Consider the following 24111-nt stretch of genomic DNA (forward strand, 5'->3'; position numbering starts at 1 on the left):
GATTGCAGTGGGAGCGATTTAGATGTTATTAGACACATTTACTAGGATAATTCTGGAAAATCCCTTATCTGCCTATTGTGTTGCTAGTGTTTTAGTGAGATTAAATAGTACCTGAAAGTTGGAGGGGTGTGGCCACGGGTGTGTTGACGCCAGAGTCTCTGAGGGAAGTCATGGCAGCTGCAGCAGGACGGAAGCTCTGTTGATGTCTCCGGTAAGAGGCGACTTATTACCAAAATGTTCTCACCGAAAACTGCCAGTTGACATGTAGTCAGGATCCATGTTGGCTTGAACGCTCTGATCCATAGTAAAGCTTCATCTTAGGGAATTTTAAACAAGGAAACACCGGCTGTGTTTTTGTGGCTAAAGGCTAAAAGCTTCCCACTTCCATCTTTCTACTTGGACTTCTCCATTATTAATTGAACAAAATGCAAAAGATTCAGCAACACAGATGTTCAGAATACTGTGTAATTATGCGATTAAAGGAGGGCTGGAAAATAACATCCGCTACAACAGGACACTTTGCGGGAAATTTAAAATTGCAATTTAGTAAATAAACCAACCGTATTGGCATGTGTTGCAATGTTAATATTTCATCATTGATATATAAACTATCAGACTGCGTGGTTGGTAGTAGTGGGTTTCAGTAGGCCTTTAAAGACAAATCAAAACAGAAAAAATACGTTCTAAAAACATTATAAAAAGGATAAAATGTAAACGTATAGCCTGATGCTTTAATTTGTTTTATTTTATTCTCCTCGCACGTTTTTTTGCTACGTAATTTTGGGAGTGTTTCTTTGTCCTTTTTTTGAGGGTTACAACTTCTTGTTAATACATAAAGTACTTGTTTATCGTTGTTTTAATCGTTAAACGTCTGTATTATACTGTTGTTTAAATAAAGTTTTTGAAAAAAAAATGATAGCCACCTCACAAACAACCAATCATACGTCTTCTTCAACAACCAATCATACGCCTTCTTCTTTTTCCTGTTTAGATTGATTGGCGGGCAGCATCAAATTTCTTGCAGCCATTGGCTACCGATTTCTGATTTATTTATATATGTGTATAACTTTATATAATAAAACACAATACAATACAAGGTTCCAAGTGCTGTGGTGAAAATATAGCCAATTAAAAGAAAAAAATAGAAATATTAAAAAAACGATTTAACAAAGTATTATTTAATTAAACTGCTATTTTTAAACTCTGCGTGAATTAGACACTTACTGTAAATGTACAGAGTTCAGTAAAAATATTTCTACAAAATGTTTTATTTCTAAGTGGCGAAATAGGTTTCTGTCTTGTAAATTTGACAGCACAGTAACAAGTTTTCCAGGTAGAAACATAATGAAAAGGAATATAAAGTTTGGAAAATGGAGATTATTTATGGAACAAACTGTTCAGTGTGTCCCAAATTACCAGAGATTGTTAGGTAGGGAGGAGTTTTGTCCCTCCTGAGTTGCCGTAGGGCTGTGACGTTAGAGGTCTATATAAATGTGGGTTGTTGAAGAAGAGTGAGAGGGGTGTGAAGGGGAAAACATTAAAGGCCTACTGAAATGAGATTTTCTTATTCAAACGGGGATAGCAGGTCCATTCTATACTTGATCATTTCGCGATATTGCCATATTTTTGCTGAAAGGATTTAGTAGAGAACATCGATGATAAAGTTTGCAACTTTTGGTCGCTAATAAAAAAGCCTTGCCTTTACCGGAAGTAGCAGATGATGACGTCACCGTTGTGAGGGCTCCTCACATTGTTTATAATGTGAGCCTCCAGCAGCAAGAGCTATTCGGACCGAGAAAGCGACAATTTCTCCATTAATTTGAGCAAGGATGAAAGATTTGTGGATGAGGATATCGATAGTGAAGGACTAGGAAAAAATAAAATAAAATAAAATAAAAAGCGACGGCTCCGGCAGATGTAATTAGACACATTTACTAGGATAACTCTGGAAGATCCCTTATCTGCTTATTGTTTTAATAGGGTTTAGTGAGATTGTAAAGACATACCTCAAAGTCGGATGGCTGCGGTGAACACGCCAGTGTCTCAGAGAGAAGTCAAGCTCACAGCTGCCTTTTTTGACAGCTACTGCAGGAGGACGCATAATCCAACGATGTCTCCGGTAAGATATATATCACAATTTTCCCATCCAAAAACATGCTGGTTAAGTGTGTTAAAGGCCTACTGAAACCCACTACTACCGACCACGCAGTCTGATAGTTTATATATCAATGATGAAATATTAACATTACAACACATGCCAATACGGCCTTTTTAGTTTACTAAATTGCAATTTTAAATTTCCCGGGAGTTTCTTCTTGAAAATGTCACGGGATGATCACGTGTACGCGTGACGTCACGGACTGTTAGGAAATATGAGCGATGCACACACACACAGCTAAAAGTGGTCTGCTTTAACCACATAATTACACAGTATTTTGGAGATCTGTGTTGCTGAATGTTTTGCAATTTGTTCAATTAATATTAGAGAAGTCTAATATTAGCCTTTAGCCACACAAACACACGGTGATTCCTTGTTTAAAATTCCCAGAGGTGAAACTTTATTATGGATCACAGCGGTCAAGCGAACATGGATCCCGACGGAATGTCAACCAGCAGGTTTCGGTGAGACAATTGTGGTAAAAAGTCGCCTCTTACCGGAGATCAGCTGAGCTTGCGCTGTCCATGCAGCTGCCGTCGACTCCCCTGAGACACTGGCGTCAACACCTCCGACTATCAGGTACTATTTAACTCACTAAAACAATAGCAACACAATAGAAAGATAAGGGATTTCCCAGATTTATCCCAGTAAATGTGTCTAAAAACTTCTGAATCTGTCCCAATGCAATCGCGTTTTTTTTTTTACTTGTTTTTTTTAGTTCTTCGCTATCAATATCCTCAAACACAAATCTTTCATCCTTGCTCAAATTAATAGGGAAATTGACGTTTTCTCGGTCCGAATAGCTCTTTTTGTTGGAGGCTCCCATTAAAAACAATGTGAGGAGCCATCAACATGTGACGTCATCGTCTGCGACTTCCGTTAAAGGCAGGGCTTTTCTGTTAGCAACCAAAAGTTGCGAACTTTATCGTGGATGTTCGCTACTAAATCCTTTCAGCAAAAATATGGCAATATCGCGAAATGATCAAGTATGGCACATAGAATGGACCTGCTTCTTTAAATAAGAGACAGGTTTATTTATATAAAAACAATGTGTAATTGTTCTCACCCAGTGACAGGCTGAAGATACACTTTGTGTTGGAAAGGCGCTGACTTGACACATCTCCAGGAAGTAGTCGGCACCGAGAGTTAGCTTGGCAGATAGCGAGGCGGCACTGCCCAAACATCCCGCCATCAGGGCATAAAAGGAGCCCAACATCATTTCTTGCCTTCTTATTTGTTTGTCTTTCACTATCGACGTTCGTAACACAGGAAAGTTGCAAGTAAAACCTGAACCAGGTAGTCGCTGTTTTTCGAAACAAAAGCACAACACTACACAATTATGGATAAATAATACGCTGCGTCGAATTTAGCCCCTTATATATATATATAATAGTTGAAAAACATTTTTTTATATATAAAAATGGGGTTTTAATATTTTTACTCTAAAAGTTAGCCCAGTTAATGTTTTAATTTGTTGACCAAATACCTGACGTCACATCCTTTGTTCGACCAATCGCAGCAGCTCTTGTGATGACGTAGAAAGTCGGTAATGGCGGACACTCTCTTCGAAACAAACAAAGCCAAAATAGGAGAATAAGCCGACATTCCTCATTTTCGTCGCTATGAGCAAGAACAAGGCCGGCGGTGTGTCATGGGTGAAACCGGAGGAGCCGTCTTTTCTCAAGAAGTTTAAAAGCGATGTTGGTTTCAAAGAAGGACCGACTGTTGACACAAAGGTATGACTTTTTGCGTCACGTGACGCTATAGCTCTATTCGGCTCGATGTCTTAATGCATGCATTTATGTGAGAGTCCTATTATAAATAGGAGACACTTTTTTTGCATATAATCAAACATCTGTAAATTTAATATACAGTGGGGCAAAAAAATATTTAGTCAGCCACCGATTGTGCAAGTTCTCCCACTTAAAATGATGACAGAGGTCTGTAATTTTCATCATAGGTACACTTCAACTGTGAGACAGAATGTGGAAAAAAAATCCAGGAATTCTAAAGAATGTATTTGTTAATTATTGTGGAAAATAAGTATTTGGTCAACCATTCAAAGCTCTCACTGATGGAAGGAGGTTTTGGCTCAAAATCTCACGATATATGGCCCCATTCATTCTTTCCTTAACACGGATCAATCGTCCTGTCCCCTTAGCAGAAAAACAGCCCCAAAGCATGATGTTTCCACCCCTATGCTTCACAGTAAGTTTGGTGTTCTTGGGATGCAACTCAGTATTCTTCCTCCAAACACGACGATTTGAGTTTATACCAAAATGGATACATGGATGATACAGCAGAGGATTGGGAGAATGTCATGTGGTCAGATGAAACCAAAATAGAACTTGTTGGCATGAACTCAACTCATCGTGTTTGGAGGAAGAAGAATACTGAGTTGCATCCCAAGAACACCACACCTACTGTGAAGCATGGGGGGTGGAAACATCATGCTTTGGGGCTGTTTTTCTGGGAAGGGGACAGGACGACTGATCCGTGTTAAGGAAAGAATGAATGGGGCCATGTATCGTGAGATTTTGAGCCAAAACATCCTTCCATCAGTGAGAGCTTTGAAGATGAAACGTGGCTGGGTCTTCCAGCATGACAATAATCCCAAACACACCGCCCGGGCAACGAAGGAGTGGCTCCGTAAGAAGTATTTGAAAGTCTTGGAGTGGCCTAGCCAGTCTTCAGACCTCAACCCCATAGAAAATCTGTGGAGGGATTTGAAAATCCGTGTTGCTCGGCGACAGCCCCAAAACATCACTGCTCTCGAGAAGATCTGCTTAGAGGAATGGTTCAAAATACCAGCTACTGTGTGTGCAAACCTGGTAAAGACCTATATTACTAGAATATTTTCTATGGGGTTGATGTCTGGAGACCAAAACACCACTGCTCTCGAGAAGGTCTGCATAGAAGAATGGGTCAGAATACCAGCTACTGTGTGTGCAAACCTGGTAAAGACCTATATTACTATAGATCTTTACCAGGTTTGCACACACAGTAGCTGGTATTTTGACCCATTCCTCTATGACAGGGGCGCTCATACTTTTTCTGCAGGCGAGCTACTTTTCAATTGACCAAGTCGAGGAGATCTACCTCATTCCTATTTATAATTTATATTTATTTATTTTTGAAAGGGACATTTTTGTTAACAAGTTAATGGTGCTTAATGATAATACAAGCATGTTTAACACATATAGATTCATTTCTTTCATGAAGACAAGAATATAAGTTGGTGTATTTGATTCTGATGACTTGCATTGATTGGAATTAGACAGTGGTGCTGATAACGTCCGCATTTTCAAATGGAGGAAAAAAAAAGTCCTCCTTTCTGTCCAATACCACATGAAAGTGGTTGGATTTGGCATCTCATTTGTCCAACTTGCATACTCGTTTTTAAACACTTTGTTATGAGAGTAGCATATGTGTGTGGCCCCTTAATGTCTGGCAGCAGGTGAGTGACGTCAGTGAGAGTGCGGGTGGGCAAGCAAGTGAGAAAGCGGTCGCTGAGGGCGCGGGAGAAATACATTGGCATCAAACTCCGTAGCTTGCTAGCTTGTGCACGCTAGCTTTCTGAGACTCTTATTTTGTTAGCACAGGCAGGATGAAACAGGTCTTTTATGGTGAAGACAGGAACTGTGCAGTCGGTCTTTAGAGTTTTGACAGTAGGTACGGAGTCTCTAGAAATAAAATGTGTTTCTCTGCGTCCGCCCTGTTAGTGATTTTTTTCTTAAATATGAGCTCGCAGCAGCCAGCGTCATCTCACAAGATCCTCGGGTGCCGAGAATGTCAAACAACTGACGAAAGTGAAGTCTTGGTATGATTGATGATTGCTCATTTTTATGTATATTTTTTAATGCCTGGCTTGAGCTCGACTGACACACCCTCCGAGATCGACCAGTCGATCGCGATCGACGTAATGCCCACCCCTGATCTATGCAGATCTTTTCGAGAGCAGTGATGTTTTGGGGCTGTAACCGAGCAACACAATTGTTTGACCTCTGTTATTGCCAACAAAGGTTATATTACAAAGTATTGAGTTGAATTTTTGTTATTTCCACCATAATTTACAAATAAATTCTTTAAAATTCCTACAATGTGAATTCCTGGATATTTTTTTCACATTCTGTCTCTTAGAGTTGAAGTGTACCTATGATGAAAATTACAGACCTCTGTCATCATTTTAAGTGGGAGAACTTGCACAATCGGTGGCTGACTAAATACTTTTTTGCCCCACTGTATTTGCCTTAATTATTCAACTATTTTTTCAGTAATGATTTCATGAAAATGAATGAAATGCAATCTTTTTCCTATGCGTCATAGAGCTGACAGTCTTGAATATTGCAGCAACTTTTTGAACGATTTCCTGCTTGCTGCTTGGTTTTCCTTCTTGCTTCCGGTCGCCGGCGCAGCGTCTGGTTGCGCCGACGCCAGAAGACGACAGTGGCGGCAGCGATCGGGAGGATGAATCGCCTCAAGTGGTGGTCCTCCAAGAGGGAGACCTGACCTCCGAGGAAGTGCAACACCTGAAGGAAGGCGTGCAAGCGAAGGAAGCTGTGGAGAAAAGTAAGAAAGTTTCATCCCCATGCTAAACCTGTAAGTAGGCTGAGCAGATTTTTTTACTCTCCTCATTTTTAACCAGACGACGAGGCCCCTGCTGATGGGAAAATCCTCTTCAAGAAGCCGGCCAAGCGGTCCTCGGCAGACAAATTCCAAGGAATCACCGCCAGCTCGCGCAAAAAGAAGCGTGATGACGTGTCGAGAGAAGACAAGAAGGAAGAAGGTAATTGTGGGAAAAAAGTGAAGAACAGCAGCCTCCTGTCTTTTGGCTGCGATGAAGAGGAAGACGAGGACTGAGCCTTTGTGTCACATCTCGTCTCGGTTCTTCTTTTCATAGTCATATTCATCTTTTCTGTACTCCGCAAGAATTATCGCAACATTTGAAACATAAACTACAATGTTGGTGATTTCTCACATCAACACACAACAGGTGATAAAACAGAGTATACTCTTGTTCTGTTGTGTTTACATCAAATATTGTAACATAGGAAATCATTATTTCACCTTTTAAGGGAATGAAATATGCGATTCCCCTCCATGTAGTGTCAGTAGAATAGTGATGTACATCATAATTAAATGTCTTCTATCAACACATCCTTGACTTGCGAAAATAGGTTGTAGTTACACTATTTCGCTACTCCCAATGTTATTATATATATATATATATATATATATATATATATATATATATATATATATGGTGACACTTTAGTATGAGGAACATATTCACCATTATTTAGTTGCTTGTTAACATGCAAATTAATGACATATTACTTTATTATTATTATACATAGTACTTTATTGATTCCTTCAGGAGAGTTCCTTGCTGGAATTTTAATTTTCCTGAAGGAACTCTCCTGAAGGAATCAATAAAGTACTATCTATCTATCGGCTCTTATTTAGTCATTATTAAGTACTTATTAATGCCTTATTCTGCATGACCTTTCCATACAACCAGTAAGCCATTAACCAAGTCTTCCCTCAATAACCTCAGAATTATTGCTTATTAGTAACCTTAACCCTTATGTTCCCCTAGTGTCCAAAAAACTCTAAATTAAGTCTTTGTTACTTAGAATATGTTCCCCATACTAAAGTGTTACAATATATATATATATATATATATATATATATATATATATATCCAAGTAAACCCTGCATTTACTGTATGTATTTCTGCATATATACTCTGACATTGTACCTTCATTCAATGTGTGAATACTGTCTTGAAATGTTGTATTGTTGTTGTTTATGAAAGCGTGTTTTTATGCATCATTTCAAAACACTCAAACTTCTCAACAATCCCTGACTTCCATCCTGTTTGTGTTCCAACATGAATATGTTGATATAATGTTCCTGCAGTTTTACAGGTACTGAACTTGTTTTTTTTTTTTTCAAAATTCAGATTTTTGTTTTTACATTATTTGTTATTTTTCTTTTTAATTCAACTTGCTGAAATGCATACTTTTAATACAATACTGTGATGCTTGGGTAATTTTCAATGGCCATACATATACTACTGAAAATGATGACAAAATAAAGAAGGGGAATACAATAACAAAGCAGTGGATTATTATACAATAGTATTAAACTTATATGTAATATAATAAATTGTATTACTACAATCCCACATTACCCTGATGTTTTTATGAACAATGAAAGGAAAATTGCTAATACAAAAGATTCGGTAGATGGATTCAATCTTTTTTTAAGTCGCTCCAAATCTGGCAAAAGATGTGAAAAAAATGATGTGTGAAACAACAATCATGTACAAAAATTTAGACGTATTGAACTATAGATAATATAATATAAAGTGAAGTCAAAGGTTTCAAGGCAATGTAATTTACTACAGTACATGTCCACATGGTGGCAGTGTTGCCTTACATTGCTCGTGTTTCCTTACCTTACCCATTGATTGATTGAAACTTTTATTAGTAGATTGCACAGTACAGTACATATTCCGTAAAATTGACCACTAAATGGTAACACCCGAATAAGTTTATCAACTTGTTTAAGTCAGGGTCCACGTAAATCAATTCATGGTATGTATCCATGTAACCTTGCTTACCCGTGGAACCTTACTTCTCCCATATTACCTTAATTTATTGCAATGGCAATAAAGATCCATCCATTCATCGACTTACCTTTCCCGTGCTTCCTTAATTTTATTGCAATCACAAAGATCCAGCCATCGTCTTACCTTACCCGTGGAACCTTACTTCAGCCGTGTTACCTTATCTTACCCGTGCTTCCTTACCTTTATTGCAATGACAAAGATCCAGCCATCGTCTTACCCGTGGAACCTTACTTCACCCGTGTTAACTTATCTCTCCCGTGTTTCCTTACCTTACCAGTGTTACCTGACCTTTATTGCAGTGAGAAAGATTCATCCATCGTCTTACCTTTCCCGTGCTTCCTTACGTTTTTGCAATGACAAAGATCCAGCCATCGTCTTACCCGTGGAACCTTACTTCACCCGTGTTAACTTATCTCTCCCGTGTTTCCTTACCTTACCAGTGATACCTGACCTTTATTGCAGTGAGAAAGATTCATCCATCGTCTTACCTTTACCGTGCTTCCTTACCTTTATTGCAATCACAAAGATCCAGCCATCGTCTTACCCGTGGAACCTTACTTCACCCGTGTTAACTTATCTCTCCCGTGTTTCCTTACCTTACCAGTGTTACCTGACCTTTATTGCAGTGAGAAAGATTCATCCATCGTCTTACCTTTACCGTGCTTCCTTACCTTTATTGCAATCACAAAGATCCAGCCATCGTCTTACCCGTGGAACCTTACCTCACCCGTGTTAACTTATCTCTCCCGTGTTTCCTTACCTTACCAGTGTTACCTGACCTTTATTGCAGTGAGAAAGATTCATCCATCATCTTACCTTTCCCGTGCTTCCTTACCTTTTTGCAATGACAAAGATCCAGCCATTGTCTTACCTTACCAGTGGAACCTTACTTCACCCGCGGTCCCTTACTCGTTTTAACTGATCTTACCCGTGTTTCCTTATCAAACCTCTGTTACCTGACCTTTATTGCAATTACAAAGATCCATCTATCGTCTTACCTTACCCGTGTAACCTTACCTTGCCCATTGATCGTCTTACCTTACCCGTGTAACCTTACCTTGCCCATTGTAACCTTACCTGTTACCTTACATTATCCATGCAACCTTACTATACCCGTGTTACCTTACCAGTGTTTCCTTACGTTGCCTTTATTGCAATGACAAAGATCCATCCATTCATCGTCTTACCTTACCCATTACATTACTCGTGCATCCTTACTTTACCCGTGTTGCCTTACCTAACTTACCCGTTGCAACCTTATTTTACCTGTGTTATCTTACCAGTGTTTTCTTACCTTACTTTTATTGCAACGACAAAGATCCATCCATCGTCTTACCTTACCCATTACATTACCTGTGCAACCTTACTTTACCCATGTTACCTTACCTTACCCGTGTTAACTTACCTTACCCATTGTAACCTTACCAGTTTTTCCTTACCTTACCCTTGGTACCTTACTTTTGCCCAGTACCTTACCAGTGTTTCTTTACCTTACCCGTGTTTCTTTACCTTACCCATGTTATCTTACTTTACCCATGTTGCCTAACACTTTTTCACTACCTTACTCGTGTTACCTTACCTTACCCATGTTACCTTACCTTACCTGGTACCTTAGTATTATTTAGTTGTTGAGACAAATGACAGGGGCCCTGAAATGTACACATACTTGCATTTTCACTTTTATTAATGAAAGTCAAGAAAGACGTGACGAGCAGACGTAAATAAAACAGTTTAGGCACTCAAGGGAACTCCTGCACTCTTGCTGATGGTAAAAGATTGAAGTCAATGAAACAAAACATGATTGAGGACTACTGTCGTGTATATTTGAGTACAAGTATTCACCTGATTGTTGTGTTCATATGTTTGGAGGAGTGCTTCTTTAAAGAAACTATCAAGATAAGTAGGAGTGCTGCATTTTGCAATACAGCACACTGTTTCTTCAGTGCACTGCGTTCTGCCGTACTTATGTACTTGGGAACATTGGCCTGTCACTTCTTGCTTTTCCTTTATTTTGACAACTCAAAGCCTACTTTTTAAGCCCTTATTATAGGTACGCTGTGGATTTTGTGTGCAGGGTTCAGAGGTTGACAAAAACTAACACTGAAGACAGGAAATACTGTAAGTCTTTTTACAATTTTGGATCCATGCGGCTGAAATGAGCAACCAATGACAGATGACTGACAAATGTCCGCTACAAGCTGATATTCATCAAATGTTGCTTAAATTATCAACTACCATAAATTCCACTACTTTTTTCCTGCGCTTTGAACCCAGCGGTTTATAAACAGTGCGGCAAATTTATGGACTTTTCTTTGCTAACGGCCATAATGTTTTGTGTTCAATGGTTTTCATTAAACTGAAATGGTTTGTTATTGTTTGTGCAATGGCACCATCATTTGGACGAGTTTGCTCACTTCAGGTGTTGTGGGTTGAAAATGTACTTCCTGTTTTAATGCTTTAAACCGGAAGTAAAACCATCGGAAGCGTTTCTGATGGAAAGTATTCTTCATTCATCACTCCAAGCAACGTATGTAAGTTTTACAATACAACTAAAACAATTTTTACTTAACCGTCCCATGTGTGATGTCTACAGGAGTGTTTTCATGTACATTTGTACGTGCTGTCATAACGTACTCAAGCTAATGTCGTTAGCATTAACTAAAATACAAACACGTTTACAAGTGTCTTACAATGGCATTCTTTTTGTAGTGTTTCAGTTTCACAAATTCGTCGGTAACTTCCAAAACGTCGCCGTGGGGTTGTTGAGTCTGTTTAGCTGATTGGAGCGCTAGCTTGCGCAGCTAGTGGGTCCATGACGATGACTACTGGTTTGTTTGATCAGCCATTTAAAAAAATGAATATGTAAAGAAACATTTCTAAAATTTTGCTGCGTAAATAACAAATTTTACAAAGTATATTTCTTCGGTTTTTAGTCCGGTGCGGCTAATATGTACTCTATAGTCCAGAAAATAGGGTATTTTAGCAATCTTGTAGTTTTGCAGAGTATTATGGAGACAGTGAAAAGACTTGAGAGTAGTAATGTTCCTGCCAACATCACTAGACTAACTAGAAATGTGTTAGATGACCACACTGATACTTTATGATACCATGTACATACATACTTGCCAACTTTAAGACCTCCGAATTCAGGAGATGGGGGGTGGGCGTGGTTGAGGGGGCGAGGTTTGGTGGTAGCAGGGGGATGTATATTGTAGCTTCCCGGAAGAGTTAGTGCTGCAAGGGGTTCTGAGTATTTGTTCTGTTGTGTTACGGTGTGGCTGTTCGCCCGAAATGTGTTTGTCATTCTTGTTTGGTGTGGGTTCACAGTGTGGCGCATATTTGGAACAGTGTTAAAGTTGTTTATACGGCCACCCTCAGTGTGAGCTGTATGGCTGTTTACCAAGTATGCTTTGCATTCACTTGTGTGTGTGTTAAAGCCGCATGTATTGCGTGACTGGGCCGGCACGCTGTTTGTATGGAGGAAAAGCGGACGTGACAACAGGTTGTAGAGGACGCTAAAAGCAGTGCCTTTAAGGCACGCCCCCAATATTGGGAGAAATTCGGGACAATGGTTGCCCTGGGAGATTTTCGAGAGGGGCACTGCATTTCAGGAGTCTCCCGGGAAAATTGGGAGGGTTGGCAAGTATGTGTACATAACAGTTCTTGGTATTCTCTTTAAAAGCCAGGCCCTGTCCATGCGAGGAAGCTTTGAGGTTTTAGGTGGGAACGCTAAATAATTTCCATTCTGAATTAAATATTAATTACCTGAAGAACACACAAAAATACTGACAATTGGTAGCGTAGAGTACCAATATGAATTGACGGTACCACATAGACTGAAATATGAACAGTTCCATCCCAGTCCAAATGTGATAGTTCTTCTCATCCGGCAGAAGGCTTAACTTGCTCATCAGTCCGCACATCAGACTTAACTTTCAAGTGGCCATCATGTTCTGTTTGTTTGTGTGTAGCGGAATCAAGTGGCCATCCTGTTCTGTTTGTGTGTAGCGGATTTAAGTGGCCATTTTGTTTTGTTTGAGTGTTGCAGATTCAAGTGGCTATCTTGTGGTTTTTGTGTGTAGCAGATTCAAGTGGCTATCTTGTGGTTTTTGTGTGTGTAGCAGATTCAAGTGGCCATCTTGTTGTGTTTGTGTAGGGGATTCAAGTGGCCATCTTGTTGTGATTGTTTGTGCGTCGCGGTTTCAAGGGCTGTGTGGAAGAAACTCACCTTCCTTCTTCTCCTACAGTTATTTATGGTGTGGCGTAGACATTACATATTTTCCCGTGTGGACAGGGTCTAATCTAGTAGGGGCGTGTAATGAAAGTTGTAATGTTTGGCGTATTTCAAGTAGTCATAAACACAACATTTGATTGTGGTCCAAATAAAACTGATCAGTGCACAAAGAATGTTTCAGGTTCTCTGGGTGACATCCATCCAGTATTGCCAGTTGATCCAGGACTGTAATCCAGGACTGAGATCCAGGACTAATCCAGGAACTGTGACTGACTTGTCATTTCAGTCATTGATCAGAGCCAGGATCATGCTGCAACAACACAATCATGTTAACTTAACCACTATCTTATAAAAGGTCAATTAGGGCCTGATCTATTAACATCCAAATACAAGGCACATGCAAGGAACTAAACAGTGTGTACAATCTATAAAACACAGTGTACTATCAGTGTGTACAATCCATAAAATACCAGTCATGTTTTTTTAATCTGAAAAATACTGTGTACTATTGGTGGGTACATCCAGCCTATGTCAGCTACAATCGGGCGGAAGGCATTGTACACTCTAGACAAGTCGCCACCTCATTGCAGCTATTGGTGGGTACAAACGATAAAATATAGTTTACTCCTAGTGTTTTTTTCACCTATAAAATGCTGTGTACTATTGGTGGGTACAAACTATGAAATATGGTGTACTATTAAAGTTTTTTTAACCTATAAAATACTATCTACTATTGGTGGGTACAAACTATGAAATATGGTGTACTATTAAAGTTTTTTTAACCTATAAAATACTATCTACTATTGGTGGGGACAAACTATGAAATATGGTGTACTATTAAAGTTTTTTAACCTATAAAATACTGTGTACTGCGGGTGGGTACAAACTATGAAATATGTTGTACTAGTAAATGTTTTTCTAACCTATAAAATACTGTGTACCATTAATCGGTACAAACCTGGGTAGAGTATTTTAATAATAACAGCTGGCTAACGTCTGTCTAAGAAGAGCGAGAGCTAAGCACCTCTTGCAGCGCTTCAGGGTTTATAGCTTCAACGTTGTCCTTAGTTTTTAGACCAAAATGTGTCCATTCTCCTTTTTCCATCTTCACAATGTTTCTGATTGCAAGTACTGTGTGTGTGAGTTGCCTAAAATGCGCCTCTGCTCGTTTGACCAGCATTGTCACGACATGATGACAGCGCACCGTCATGTCCGGAAATAAAAAAGTGCCGGTATTTTTCAGAAGCAGTACAGTGCCGTTTTTAATTCATTTGTACGGTGGTACTTTGTTACTACCGGTATACCGTACAACCAAAGTACTAACTATTAGTGTGTACAAAGTTAAAAAGTGTGTACTCTTAGTGTGTACAAAGTATAAAATACTGTGTACTACTATTACTGTTTACAAAGTATAAAATAAGGCAGGGTTTCCCACAGCGCTTTGTTGTTAAGGCGGCCGCCTTAACAAGAAAGAACCATCGCCTCAACTAAAGTATTTTTATTTTTTTGTCCTGTCTAGCTTCTCAGGCAAATCATATAGTTGATGTAGATGCCCATATCGGCTGTTCAGATTTACTATACAAAAGAGAAGCGTAGGATACTCCTCTTGTTGCCTTATATGTATTTGACTTTATTAAATGTATTTATATTATCATTTGGTGCTAAAGTCTTAACAAGCTGCTACGCTTCGTACAGCCTCTGGCTCTGTCACTACTGTCTGCAGCACCCAGCATTGTCCCACACACAGAACCATCTGATTTGTTACACGCAGAGCGGTAACAGCCAATCTGCAGTGCGTATTCAGAGCGCATGTAACAGCCAATCAGCAGTGCGTCTTCAAAGCGCATGGAGTCAAGTCGGGCGGAAGGCGGGGAGATGAGCAGTCGCATTTTCTTTCGCTCCCGCTGTGGAATACAAACAACCGCTCGGATGATCCCACAGTTCCTAATTTTTCTACTGTGGATCACGGATTGATACTTGAAACCTCCACGGATACAATACCCTCTTGAAAATGAGATTCGGGAACGCGAAATGGACAATCACTGCGATTTCTACTTCCTCTGTAATTCAACGGCGAAGCACCTGGGCTTCGGAGGTAATGTGATCCACTCGTGCCTCACAGCGGATCGGAACAGAAGAAACAAGCCCCTGACTGGAAGGATAGACCGAAGATCTACGATTTTACTGTTACTTCTATTCTCAGGAGACACTGAACTAAACCCTGGACCAGTAACCATCCAGTTAATGTTGTCTCGCCTGGCGAAGCCTAGCAATGTTGTTGCTAACAACGCCGAGGAAGTTTATATCATAGCGTAACTATGATATAAACATTAGCTCTCCACCTACGCCAGCTCTCACTTGTTCGTCACCACACGAGCTCACATGCGTTCCAGCGGTCGGCGACACGACGGAGGACTTCACCCCGATCATCGGTACGGTTGGCGGTCCGGAGACAGAGGAAGACTGATCAGACACCGGTGAGGACAACGGCGGACGGCGTAACAGCTTTTGACGACACCCCGGCCCCCATTAAAGTCGGCAGTGCAAAGGTTCTCCTAACTTCTCCCGAAACCCTGGGGGTCATCACTGCGTCACCTGGACCCCTCACGGCCTATACAGGTTTCAGGGGATTCTTTGTTCATCCCTGGTCATTGTTCTCAACCTCACCAAAACCCACAAAAACCACGTCCACCCCCACCACCCCCCTCTCTTCAACTCCGCCCCTCCCCCATCACCTGTGGACGAACAATGGGCCTCCCTGGCCCTCCCCCAAGTCTTGACACACAAACTTCAATAACAACCAACCTCCCTCCATCTTCTGGACAGTAACTCTCCCCAACGGACTCAGATGTTCTTTTTGGTTCCGGTGGGCTACACATCATCCATCTTAATGTGAACAGCCTCTCTGGAAATAAACTAGACAAAATCAGAGAAATGTTCCACAACAATAAGGTCAAAATGTGTTTCTCTGAAACTAAATTAGATCAAAGTGTTTCTGACTCAGAGACAGAAAACTTCTCGGTCATCAGAAAGGACAGGAATAAACATGGTGGTGGTGTTTGTATGTATATTCACCTGGATATAAAATACATAACTCGCACTGATCTTAACCACAATGCCCTTGAATCTGTGTGGGCAGAAATCAAGTTCACAAACGCTAAGCCGGTACTGATAGGGATGTATACAGACCCCCTAATCAGTATGATTTCTATGGTGCTCTCGAGGAGTGCTTGGCTGGTGTTAACAATGTGGAGAAAATTATAACTGGAGAACTGAACACAGATATTCAACGCAGAGATGCGCCTGTCTTCAAATCTTAAAGCAAGCTTTGTAATCTGCACAGTCTCTCCCAGCTAATAACACTCCCCACAAGGGTGTGTGATTCCACCCAATCAACCATAGATCTCATTCTCACATCAGACCGGCACTACATTAAAAAATAATCTTACTTGGAGGGGAGGAAACGGGTAGTAGAGGTGAACGGCACCGTGTATCCCCCCCTCTCAGTAAGCTGTGGAGTCCCCCAAGGCAGTATATTAGGGCCTTTACTGTTCCTAATATACGTAAATGACATGCCATATACGACTGTGAATGACTCGGCTCTGCTGGTATGCGGCAACGACAAGTCACAGGTGGAACAAATCCTCGGTGCTGAACTCCTTAGTATTTGCACCTGGCTCGCTGACAACAAGCTATCCATACACTTTGGTCAAACGAAATCCATCTTATTTGGGTCCCACATCAACCTCAAGAAAGTCAGTGACTTCACTGTAAAAGTGGGTGACATTGTTATCACCAGGAAAGATGAGATCACCTACCTAGGTTCCATTCTAGAGGCTAATCATTCTTTTGATAAAATGACAACCAAGTTAATCAAAAAGGTCAACCAAATAACAAGATTTCTCTACAGAATCTTCTCCCTGGTCAACAAAAGCACCTTGAATATTCTAGCGGGAACTCTCGTTCAACCCTTTTTCGATTACGCTTGCACCTCCTGGTACCCCAGCACCTCTAAAGCCCTCAAATCTGGATTCCAAACATCCCAGAACAAGCTAGTCAGGTTACTTCTAGACCTCCACACCAGATCACATCTCACTCCAACCCACTTCTCCAAAGTGGGCTGGCTCAGGGTGGAGGACAGAGTAAAACAACTTGCGCTGAGCCTAGTCTATAAAATCAGCTACACCTCCCTGATACCGAAGTACATGTCAAACTACTTCCTTAACGTAAATGACCGCCATAACCACAACACCAGGGGGAGCTCCACCAACCACGTTAAACCCAGATTCCGATCTAACAAAGGTCTTAACTCATTCTCTTTCTATGCCACATCAATGTGAAATGCACTCCCAACAGGTGTAAAAGTAAGTGCATCTCTATCCTCCTTCAAAACCGCTCCAAAACAACACCTCCAGGCAACTACAACCCTTTACTAACACCCTCTCCCCTTCACATCCCATCTCCCCAGATGTAAATAATCAAATGTTTTTCTAATGTATATACTTGTTCTCATGCTATTTGAACATACTATGTTCTCTGCTCGCTGTACATATCCTACTGAGTCAGACCTACACTGTTTCAATGTCCATTTCTCTGATGACGCAATTGTTGATGACTGTAGTGCTGATATCAACCAAACCCTCCTCATCCCGCCCCCCAGATTGTAAATAATGTAAATAATTAAATGTATAAACTCTGATGATTAACCTGTGTGATGCCTTTATTATACTGATAGTATATATTTGTACCATGAATTGATTTACGTGGACCCCGACTTAAGTTGAAAAACTTATTTGGGTGTTACTATTTAGTGGTCAATTGTACGGAATATGTACTGAACTGTGCATTCTACTAATAAAAGTTTCAATCAATCAATGGAGTCACTGCTCACAGCAGAGGCAGGCAAAGAGGAGAGACGGTGCGGGTTAGCAGAAATGTGTTTAACAGGTAAGCATAATGTAGCGGACTCTCCCCAAATTATAATAAACACCTCCCAGTCAACTACTAGTAACATCACTATGAGCCCGTTGACGTTCTAGAAATATAAGCGGCAGCTCAGCTAGCTCGCAGACCTTTAGGTGAAGGCTAATTAGCTTTTAGCATAACGTTAGCTCATTTCGCGGTGCGTGCATGTTACGGACAGCAAAGCCCTGTCTGTCTGAGAGAAATACAAGCATTATTGACCTACAGTTAACAACTAAGTGATTTCACTTTACCTTTTTCTGTGTTGAAGCAGCAAACAATTACATTATGTTAAATGAAGGGTTTCTGTCTCTGATAGTTGATATAATGTAACTGCATCATAAAGCCTACATGAACTCAATAGTGTTCAGGGAAAAATAGTCTCTCCTATTGCTATTGTACTATTTTTTCAGCTATAGTTACATTAATCATTAGTAATGTAGCAGCCTAGTTTTGAATGGCAGGGTTCCTGCTATCACATGTTGATAAAAATACATTTACATAATAAAAATCAACCACAGGCTTCCCAAATGCTGTAATAAATTAAGCATGATGAGTTGAGTATGTCAGCATGTCACCCACTTTTAACTCTTTTTTTTAAACGCTTATTGCAAATACTTTTTTACAGTAAGTCATTAATTTGACTTACCTGTAGTTATATTTAAGTCAAAATTTACTAAGTCAAAATAATTACATACTTTGTATCTCAGGTAAGTAAGACTATTTTGTGTTTAGTTTTTACTTTACGGGAAAAATATCAAGATATATATTGTATGTTGCAATTCAGCATACGAACCGGAAAACACAACCAAAAATTGTAGGCTTCTTCACGAGACAGTCCATATTACACTGTTCCATACACACACCCAGCACCTCCTGCCTTTCCCGGATGGACAGGGATATCTTTCCATGGAGAGAAATCTGCTCTTCACCAGGCCAAGGATAGCTCAGTGACTAAGACATGCTGATGTGGATTGAGAGGTACTGGGTTCAAACCCCACTTGAGTTGACAGCATTTTGTTCCACCTCATAATACTTTACTGAGCCAGGAGTCCTTGATTACATTTGTGCATGAAACACAATGTTTCCTTCACAAGAGCCAGGATAGACCAGGGGTTAAGACTGCTGACTCTGAGAGGTACAGGGTTCAAACCCAACTCTGGTTGATGGTATTTTGTTTTATCTCATCATGCTTTACTGAGCCATGAGTCCTCGATCACATTTGTGTATGAAAAAAATACTCACTCCACAAGATCCAGGATAGCCCAGTGGTTAAGGCTGTTGACTCAGGTTAAAGGGTGCTGGGTTTGAATCCTGGTTGGGTTGACATGTAGTTTACAAAACTGTCAGGAGGCTTAAAGGAAATATATTGTGACCGTCACTTCTCCCATTTAATGTTAAAATAATTATTTAATAAACTTTTTTTTTTTTATCCAATTACAATTAACCTATTTTCTTTTAATTGTACCCAGGAGCGGTCATTGATCAACGCTCTTTATTTTTAACTTTATATTCCTATTCCCACCCACCTCAGGAATTACACTCACTTGCACACTCATTCTCACACACACACACACACACTCACTCACAGGTAACCCCTGAGGTGTCATCATTGACTATTTGACAATTTAATTTTGATTATTATTATCTTTAGTGTTGACTTAATTTTTCAACTATATGTTACTCAAACAACTAGCACATAACATTAATCTGTGTGGGGGAGATGAAACACCCCACAATGTATGTCGTTTTGACGCCATACAGCCAAATTACTGATTCCATGTATGGGATTTGAACTCAGTACCCCTGCATTATGAGCCCACAGTGTTGACCATTGAGCTATCCTGGGTCCCATTAAGATTTGGTTTTCGCTCATATACAAATGGGATCAGTAAACTATGATCGAAGCAAAACAAAAACCAAGACCTTCTAGGTCATGGATTTGAACCCAGTAATACTGCATGAGAGGTAGCTGTCTTAACCACTGAGCTATCCTGGGTCTTGTTGAGACAAGACTTTGACAGTAATTTGTTCAACCACATCATACTTTACTGAGCCAAGAGTCCTCGATTACATTTGTGTATGGAACACAATCTTGTCTTCACAAAATCCAGGATAGACCAGGGGTTAAGACTGCTGACTCGGACTGAAAGGTACAGGGTTCAAACCCCACTCTGGTTGATGCTATTTTGTTGTACCTCATCATACTTTACTGCGCCATGAGTCCTCGATCACATTTATGTATGAAAAACATATACCCTCCACAAGACCCAGGGTAACCTAGTGGTTAAGGCTGTTGACTCAGGTTAAAGGGTGCTGGGTTCAAATCCTGTTTGGGTTGATATATAGTTTACAAAACTGGCTGGAGGCTTCAATGAGATATATTGTGACTGTGTCACTTCTCCCATTTAATGTTAAAATAATTATTTAATAAACATTTTTTTTTATCCAATTACAATTTACCTATTTTCTTTTAATTGTACCCAGGAGCGGTCTTTGGTCAACACTCTTTATTATTAACTTCATACTCCTATTCCCACCCTCCTCAGGAATTACACTCCTTCGCACACACTCATTCTCACACACACACACACTCACCCACAGGTAACCCCTGAGGTGTCATCATTGACTATTTGACATTTAATTTTGATTATTATTATCTTTGATGTTGACTTAATTTTTCAACTATATGTTACTCAAACAACTAGCACATAACATTACTCTTGTGTGGGGGAGGAGAAACACCCCACAATGTATGTCGTTTTGACGCCATACACCCAAATTACTGATTCCATGTATGGGGTTTGAACTCAGTACCCCAGCATTAAGAGCCCACAGTGTTGACCATTGAGCTATCCTGGGTCCCATTAAAGTTTCGTTTTCAGCATATACAAATGGAAGTGCCAACATGGCATTGCCATATTTATTATTGAATTGATTTATGTGGACCCCGACTTAAACAAGTTGAAAAACTTATTCGGGTGTTACCATTTAGTGGTCAATTGTATGGAATATGTAATGAACTGTGCAATCTACTAATAAAAGTTTCAATCAATCAATCAACAATCAATACTTTACTGAGCCAGGAGTCCTTGATCACATTTGTGTATGAAAAAAAAAATATTGCCTCCGCAAGACCAAGGATAGCCCAGTGGTTAAGACTGCTGACTCAGGTAGAAGGGTGCGGTGTTCGAATCCTGGTTGGGTTGACATGTAATTTACAAAACTGCCTTGAAGCTTCAAGGTGATACCTCTCGCATGTAAAGTTAAAATAATTATTTAAAACATTTTTTTTTATCCAATTACAATAAACTTATTGTATTTTAATTGTACCCAGGAGAGGTCATTGGTCAACGCTCTTTATTATTAACTTTATACTCCTATTCCCACCCACTTTGGGAATTACACTCACTCGCGCACACATTCATTCGCGCGCGCGCACACGCGCACACACACACACACACACACACACACACACACACACACACACACACACACACACACACACACACACACACACACACACACACACACACACACACACACACACACACACACACACACACACACACACACACACACACACACACACACACACACACACACACAAGCAACCCGTGACGTATGATCATTGACTATTTACGTTTGATTATTATTATCTTTAGTGTTTACTAGAGATGTCCGATAATGGCTTTTTTGGCAATATACGATATTCCGATAATGTCCAACTCTTAATTACCGATACCGATATATACTGTTGTGGAATTAAGACATTATGCCTAATTTTTTTTTAATGGCCCCGCTGGATGGATTAAACAATGTATCATGGTTTTCTAAAATAAGACAACAACTTCAACTCAAGTTATGGAAAAAAGTGCCAACATGGCACTGCTATATTTATTATTGAAGTCACAAAGTGCATTTTTTTTTTAAACATGCCTCAAAACAGCATCTTGGTATTTGGGACATGCTCTCCCTGAGATAATTCTTATACCCACAACAACTATGGGAAATACTGTACTTTGACTTTCACAAAGTGCATTACTATTGTTATTATTTTTTTTAAATGCTTCAAAACAACAGATACAAAAACAATGAAGGCACAAAGCTTCAGTCCAGAGTATACTAGAGTAATACAGTAAACAATAACATATTCCTCCTTTTGTGCAAGACTGCCTGGTATACTGTATAATAGGGAATTATAAACTGGGCTCAATCTGCCCCGCTCTAATGTATTTGTATGACTAACACAAATGTGCTGCAAGCTAGGGGTGAGTGCTTGAAGTGGTCCATCAGTCAGTCAGAGCTTCTGAAATGCTGCGTTGAGACAGGGCACCTCCGTTCCCTGCAAGCTGCAAAGTGTGCGCTATGCAGGGCAGACTAGCCACACCAAACTCCACCGTACTTTTTGACATACTGCGTGCTTTGTCCCTGACCATACCATGGGCTTTCGCCTCGGGGTGGTTTTTGTTGTATTTTTGTTTTTTCTCAGCGGAGTCTTTAAAGGGGAACATTATCACAATTTCAGAAGGGTTAAAACCAATAAAAATCAATTTCCAGGTTTTTTTTTGAGTTTTTTAAATTTTTTTCAAAATTTTACACATCCCGCAATATCCCTAAAAAAAGCTTTAAAGTGCCTGATTTTCGCTATCTGTGAAGCCAACGTCCATTTTCCTGTGACGTCACATAGCGATGCCAATACAAACAAATGGTGGATAGCACAGCAAGATATAGCGGCATTAGCTCTGATTCGGATTGAGATTTCAGCGGCTTAAGCGATTCAACAGATTACACATGTATTGAGACGGATGGTTGGAGTATGGAGGCAAATAGCGAAAACGAAATCGAATAAGAAACTGAAGCTATTGAGCGAATAGCTATTGACGCTATCCGGACGTGTTTGCCTTAGCATCGCAGGTAAAATGTGCAGACCAACGATTGGAAGTTTCGCATCTTGTGACACTTGATCAACTTAAATCTGTCGATTGGTAAGTGTTTGTTTTGCATTAAATGTGGGTGGAGGGAAACGCTGGATGTAAATATAGTTTCAAATGTACATACAGCTAGCCTAAATATCATGTTAGCATCGATTAGCTGGCAGTCACGCCGCGACCAAATATGTCTGATTAGCACATAAGTCAACAACATCAACAAAACTCACCTTTGTGATATCTTTGACTTTATCGTTGGAAATGCATCTGCAGGTTATCCATACAGTATATCTCTGTGCCATGTCTGCCTTAGCATCGCCGGTAAAATATGCAGACACTCCGGCACATTCGATGGGGGTCTGGCGGAAGATTTCTTTGACTTTATCGTTGGAAATGTATCTGCTTTGAGTGTCGCAGGATATCCACACAATCTTGCCATCTCTGCAGTAGCATAGCTTTCGTCGGTAAAGTGTGCGGAACAAACGACTGACCATTTCGTCGGCTTTCCCCACACCCTCGTATTTTGAACAAATTTCGTCCAATTTTTTGCCACTTTTGCATCTTTGGGCCAGTGGTGCAACTTGAATCCCTCCGTTAGAGTTGTTACACCCTCCGACAACACACCGACGAGACATGATGTCTCCAAGGTTCCAGAAAATAGTCGAAAAAACGTAAAATAACAGAGCGGAGACGCGGTGTTTGTAATGTGTTTGAGAAAATTAAAATGGTGGCTTAATTACCTAGGTGACGTCAAGTTCTGACGTCATCGCTCCGGGAGCAAAAAATAGAAAGGCGTTTAATTCGCCAAAATTCACCCATATAGGGTTTGGAAATCGGTTAAAAAAATATATGGTCCTTTTTCTGCAACATCAAGGTATATATTGACGCTTACATAGGTCTGGTGATAATGTTCCCCTTTAAGCGACAACTGTTTGGTACTACTTTTTTTCGGCGTTTGCTTTTCATCCATCTCCTGCTTGTATTTATCGTGTATCTCCTTATGATTCTTGAAGAGGTTGGAGATCAAATTGCTCGTATGAAAGGCAGAGGTCTTGGTTCCTCCTCACATAACCAACTTTTTGCAGTCATTGCAATTTGTCAGCTTTTTTTATCCGTCAGACACACTTTAAAATAATCCCAAACCATAGACATGGTTGCGTTAGTGAGTCACCGAGCAAGCTCGTTTGTT

The 24111-nt window shown here is 40.1% G+C and overlaps 3 protein-coding genes across 5 annotated transcripts in view; 1 reads left to right on the top strand and 2 right to left on the bottom strand.

Annotated features, from left to right (window-relative positions):
- Window positions 1–3479, bottom strand: part of LOC133539931 (transmembrane protein 42-like) — a 4855-nt gene extending 1376 nt beyond the window's left edge. For 2 of the 3 annotated variants that reach the window (XM_061882296.1, XM_061882294.1), the window contains exon 1: window positions 3225–3479. In XM_061882296.1, coding sequence (XP_061738280.1) covers window positions 3225–3377 — 153 coding nt within the window. In that variant the 5' untranslated portion in view covers window positions 3378–3479. The remainder of the gene's footprint in view (window positions 1–3224) is intronic. The other variant, XM_061882295.1, reaches the window with a different exon arrangement.
- Window positions 3480–3662: 183 nt separating this feature from the next.
- Window positions 3663–8280, top strand: kiaa1143 (KIAA1143 ortholog). Its single transcript, XM_061882293.1, has 3 exons — window positions 3663–3894; window positions 6574–6727; window positions 6804–8280. Exons 1-3 carry the CDS (start codon window positions 3781–3783, stop codon window positions 7016–7018), a joined length of 483 nt encoding a protein of 160 aa, XP_061738277.1. The 5' UTR covers window positions 3663–3780; the 3' UTR covers window positions 7019–8280.
- Window positions 8081–24111, bottom strand: part of cnih4 (cornichon family AMPA receptor auxiliary protein 4) — a 29447-nt gene continuing 13416 nt past the window's right edge. The window contains exon 5 of the mRNA XM_061882298.1: window positions 8081–13339. Coding sequence (XP_061738282.1) covers window positions 13312–13339 — 28 coding nt within the window. The 3' untranslated portion in view covers window positions 8081–13311. The remainder of the gene's footprint in view (window positions 13340–24111) is intronic.

Source organism: Nerophis ophidion, linkage group LG21 (genome assembly GCF_033978795.1).
Source record: "Nerophis ophidion isolate RoL-2023_Sa linkage group LG21, RoL_Noph_v1.0, whole genome shotgun sequence".
NCBI lineage: Eukaryota > Metazoa > Chordata > Actinopteri > Syngnathiformes > Syngnathidae > Nerophis > Nerophis ophidion.

Coding starts and splice junctions, on each gene's coding strand:
- kiaa1143 (XM_061882293.1), top strand. CDS start 3,781: ATGAGCAAGAACAAGGCCGGCGGTGTGTCATGGGTGAAACCGGAGGAG. Junction 3,895..6,573: donor GACCGACTGTTGACACAAAG/GTATGACTTTTT, acceptor TCGCCGGCGCAG/CGTCTGGTTGCGCCGACGCC. Junction 6,728..6,803: donor GAAGGAAGCTGTGGAGAAAA/GTAAGAAAGTTT, acceptor ATTTTTAACCAG/ACGACGAGGCCCCTGCTGAT.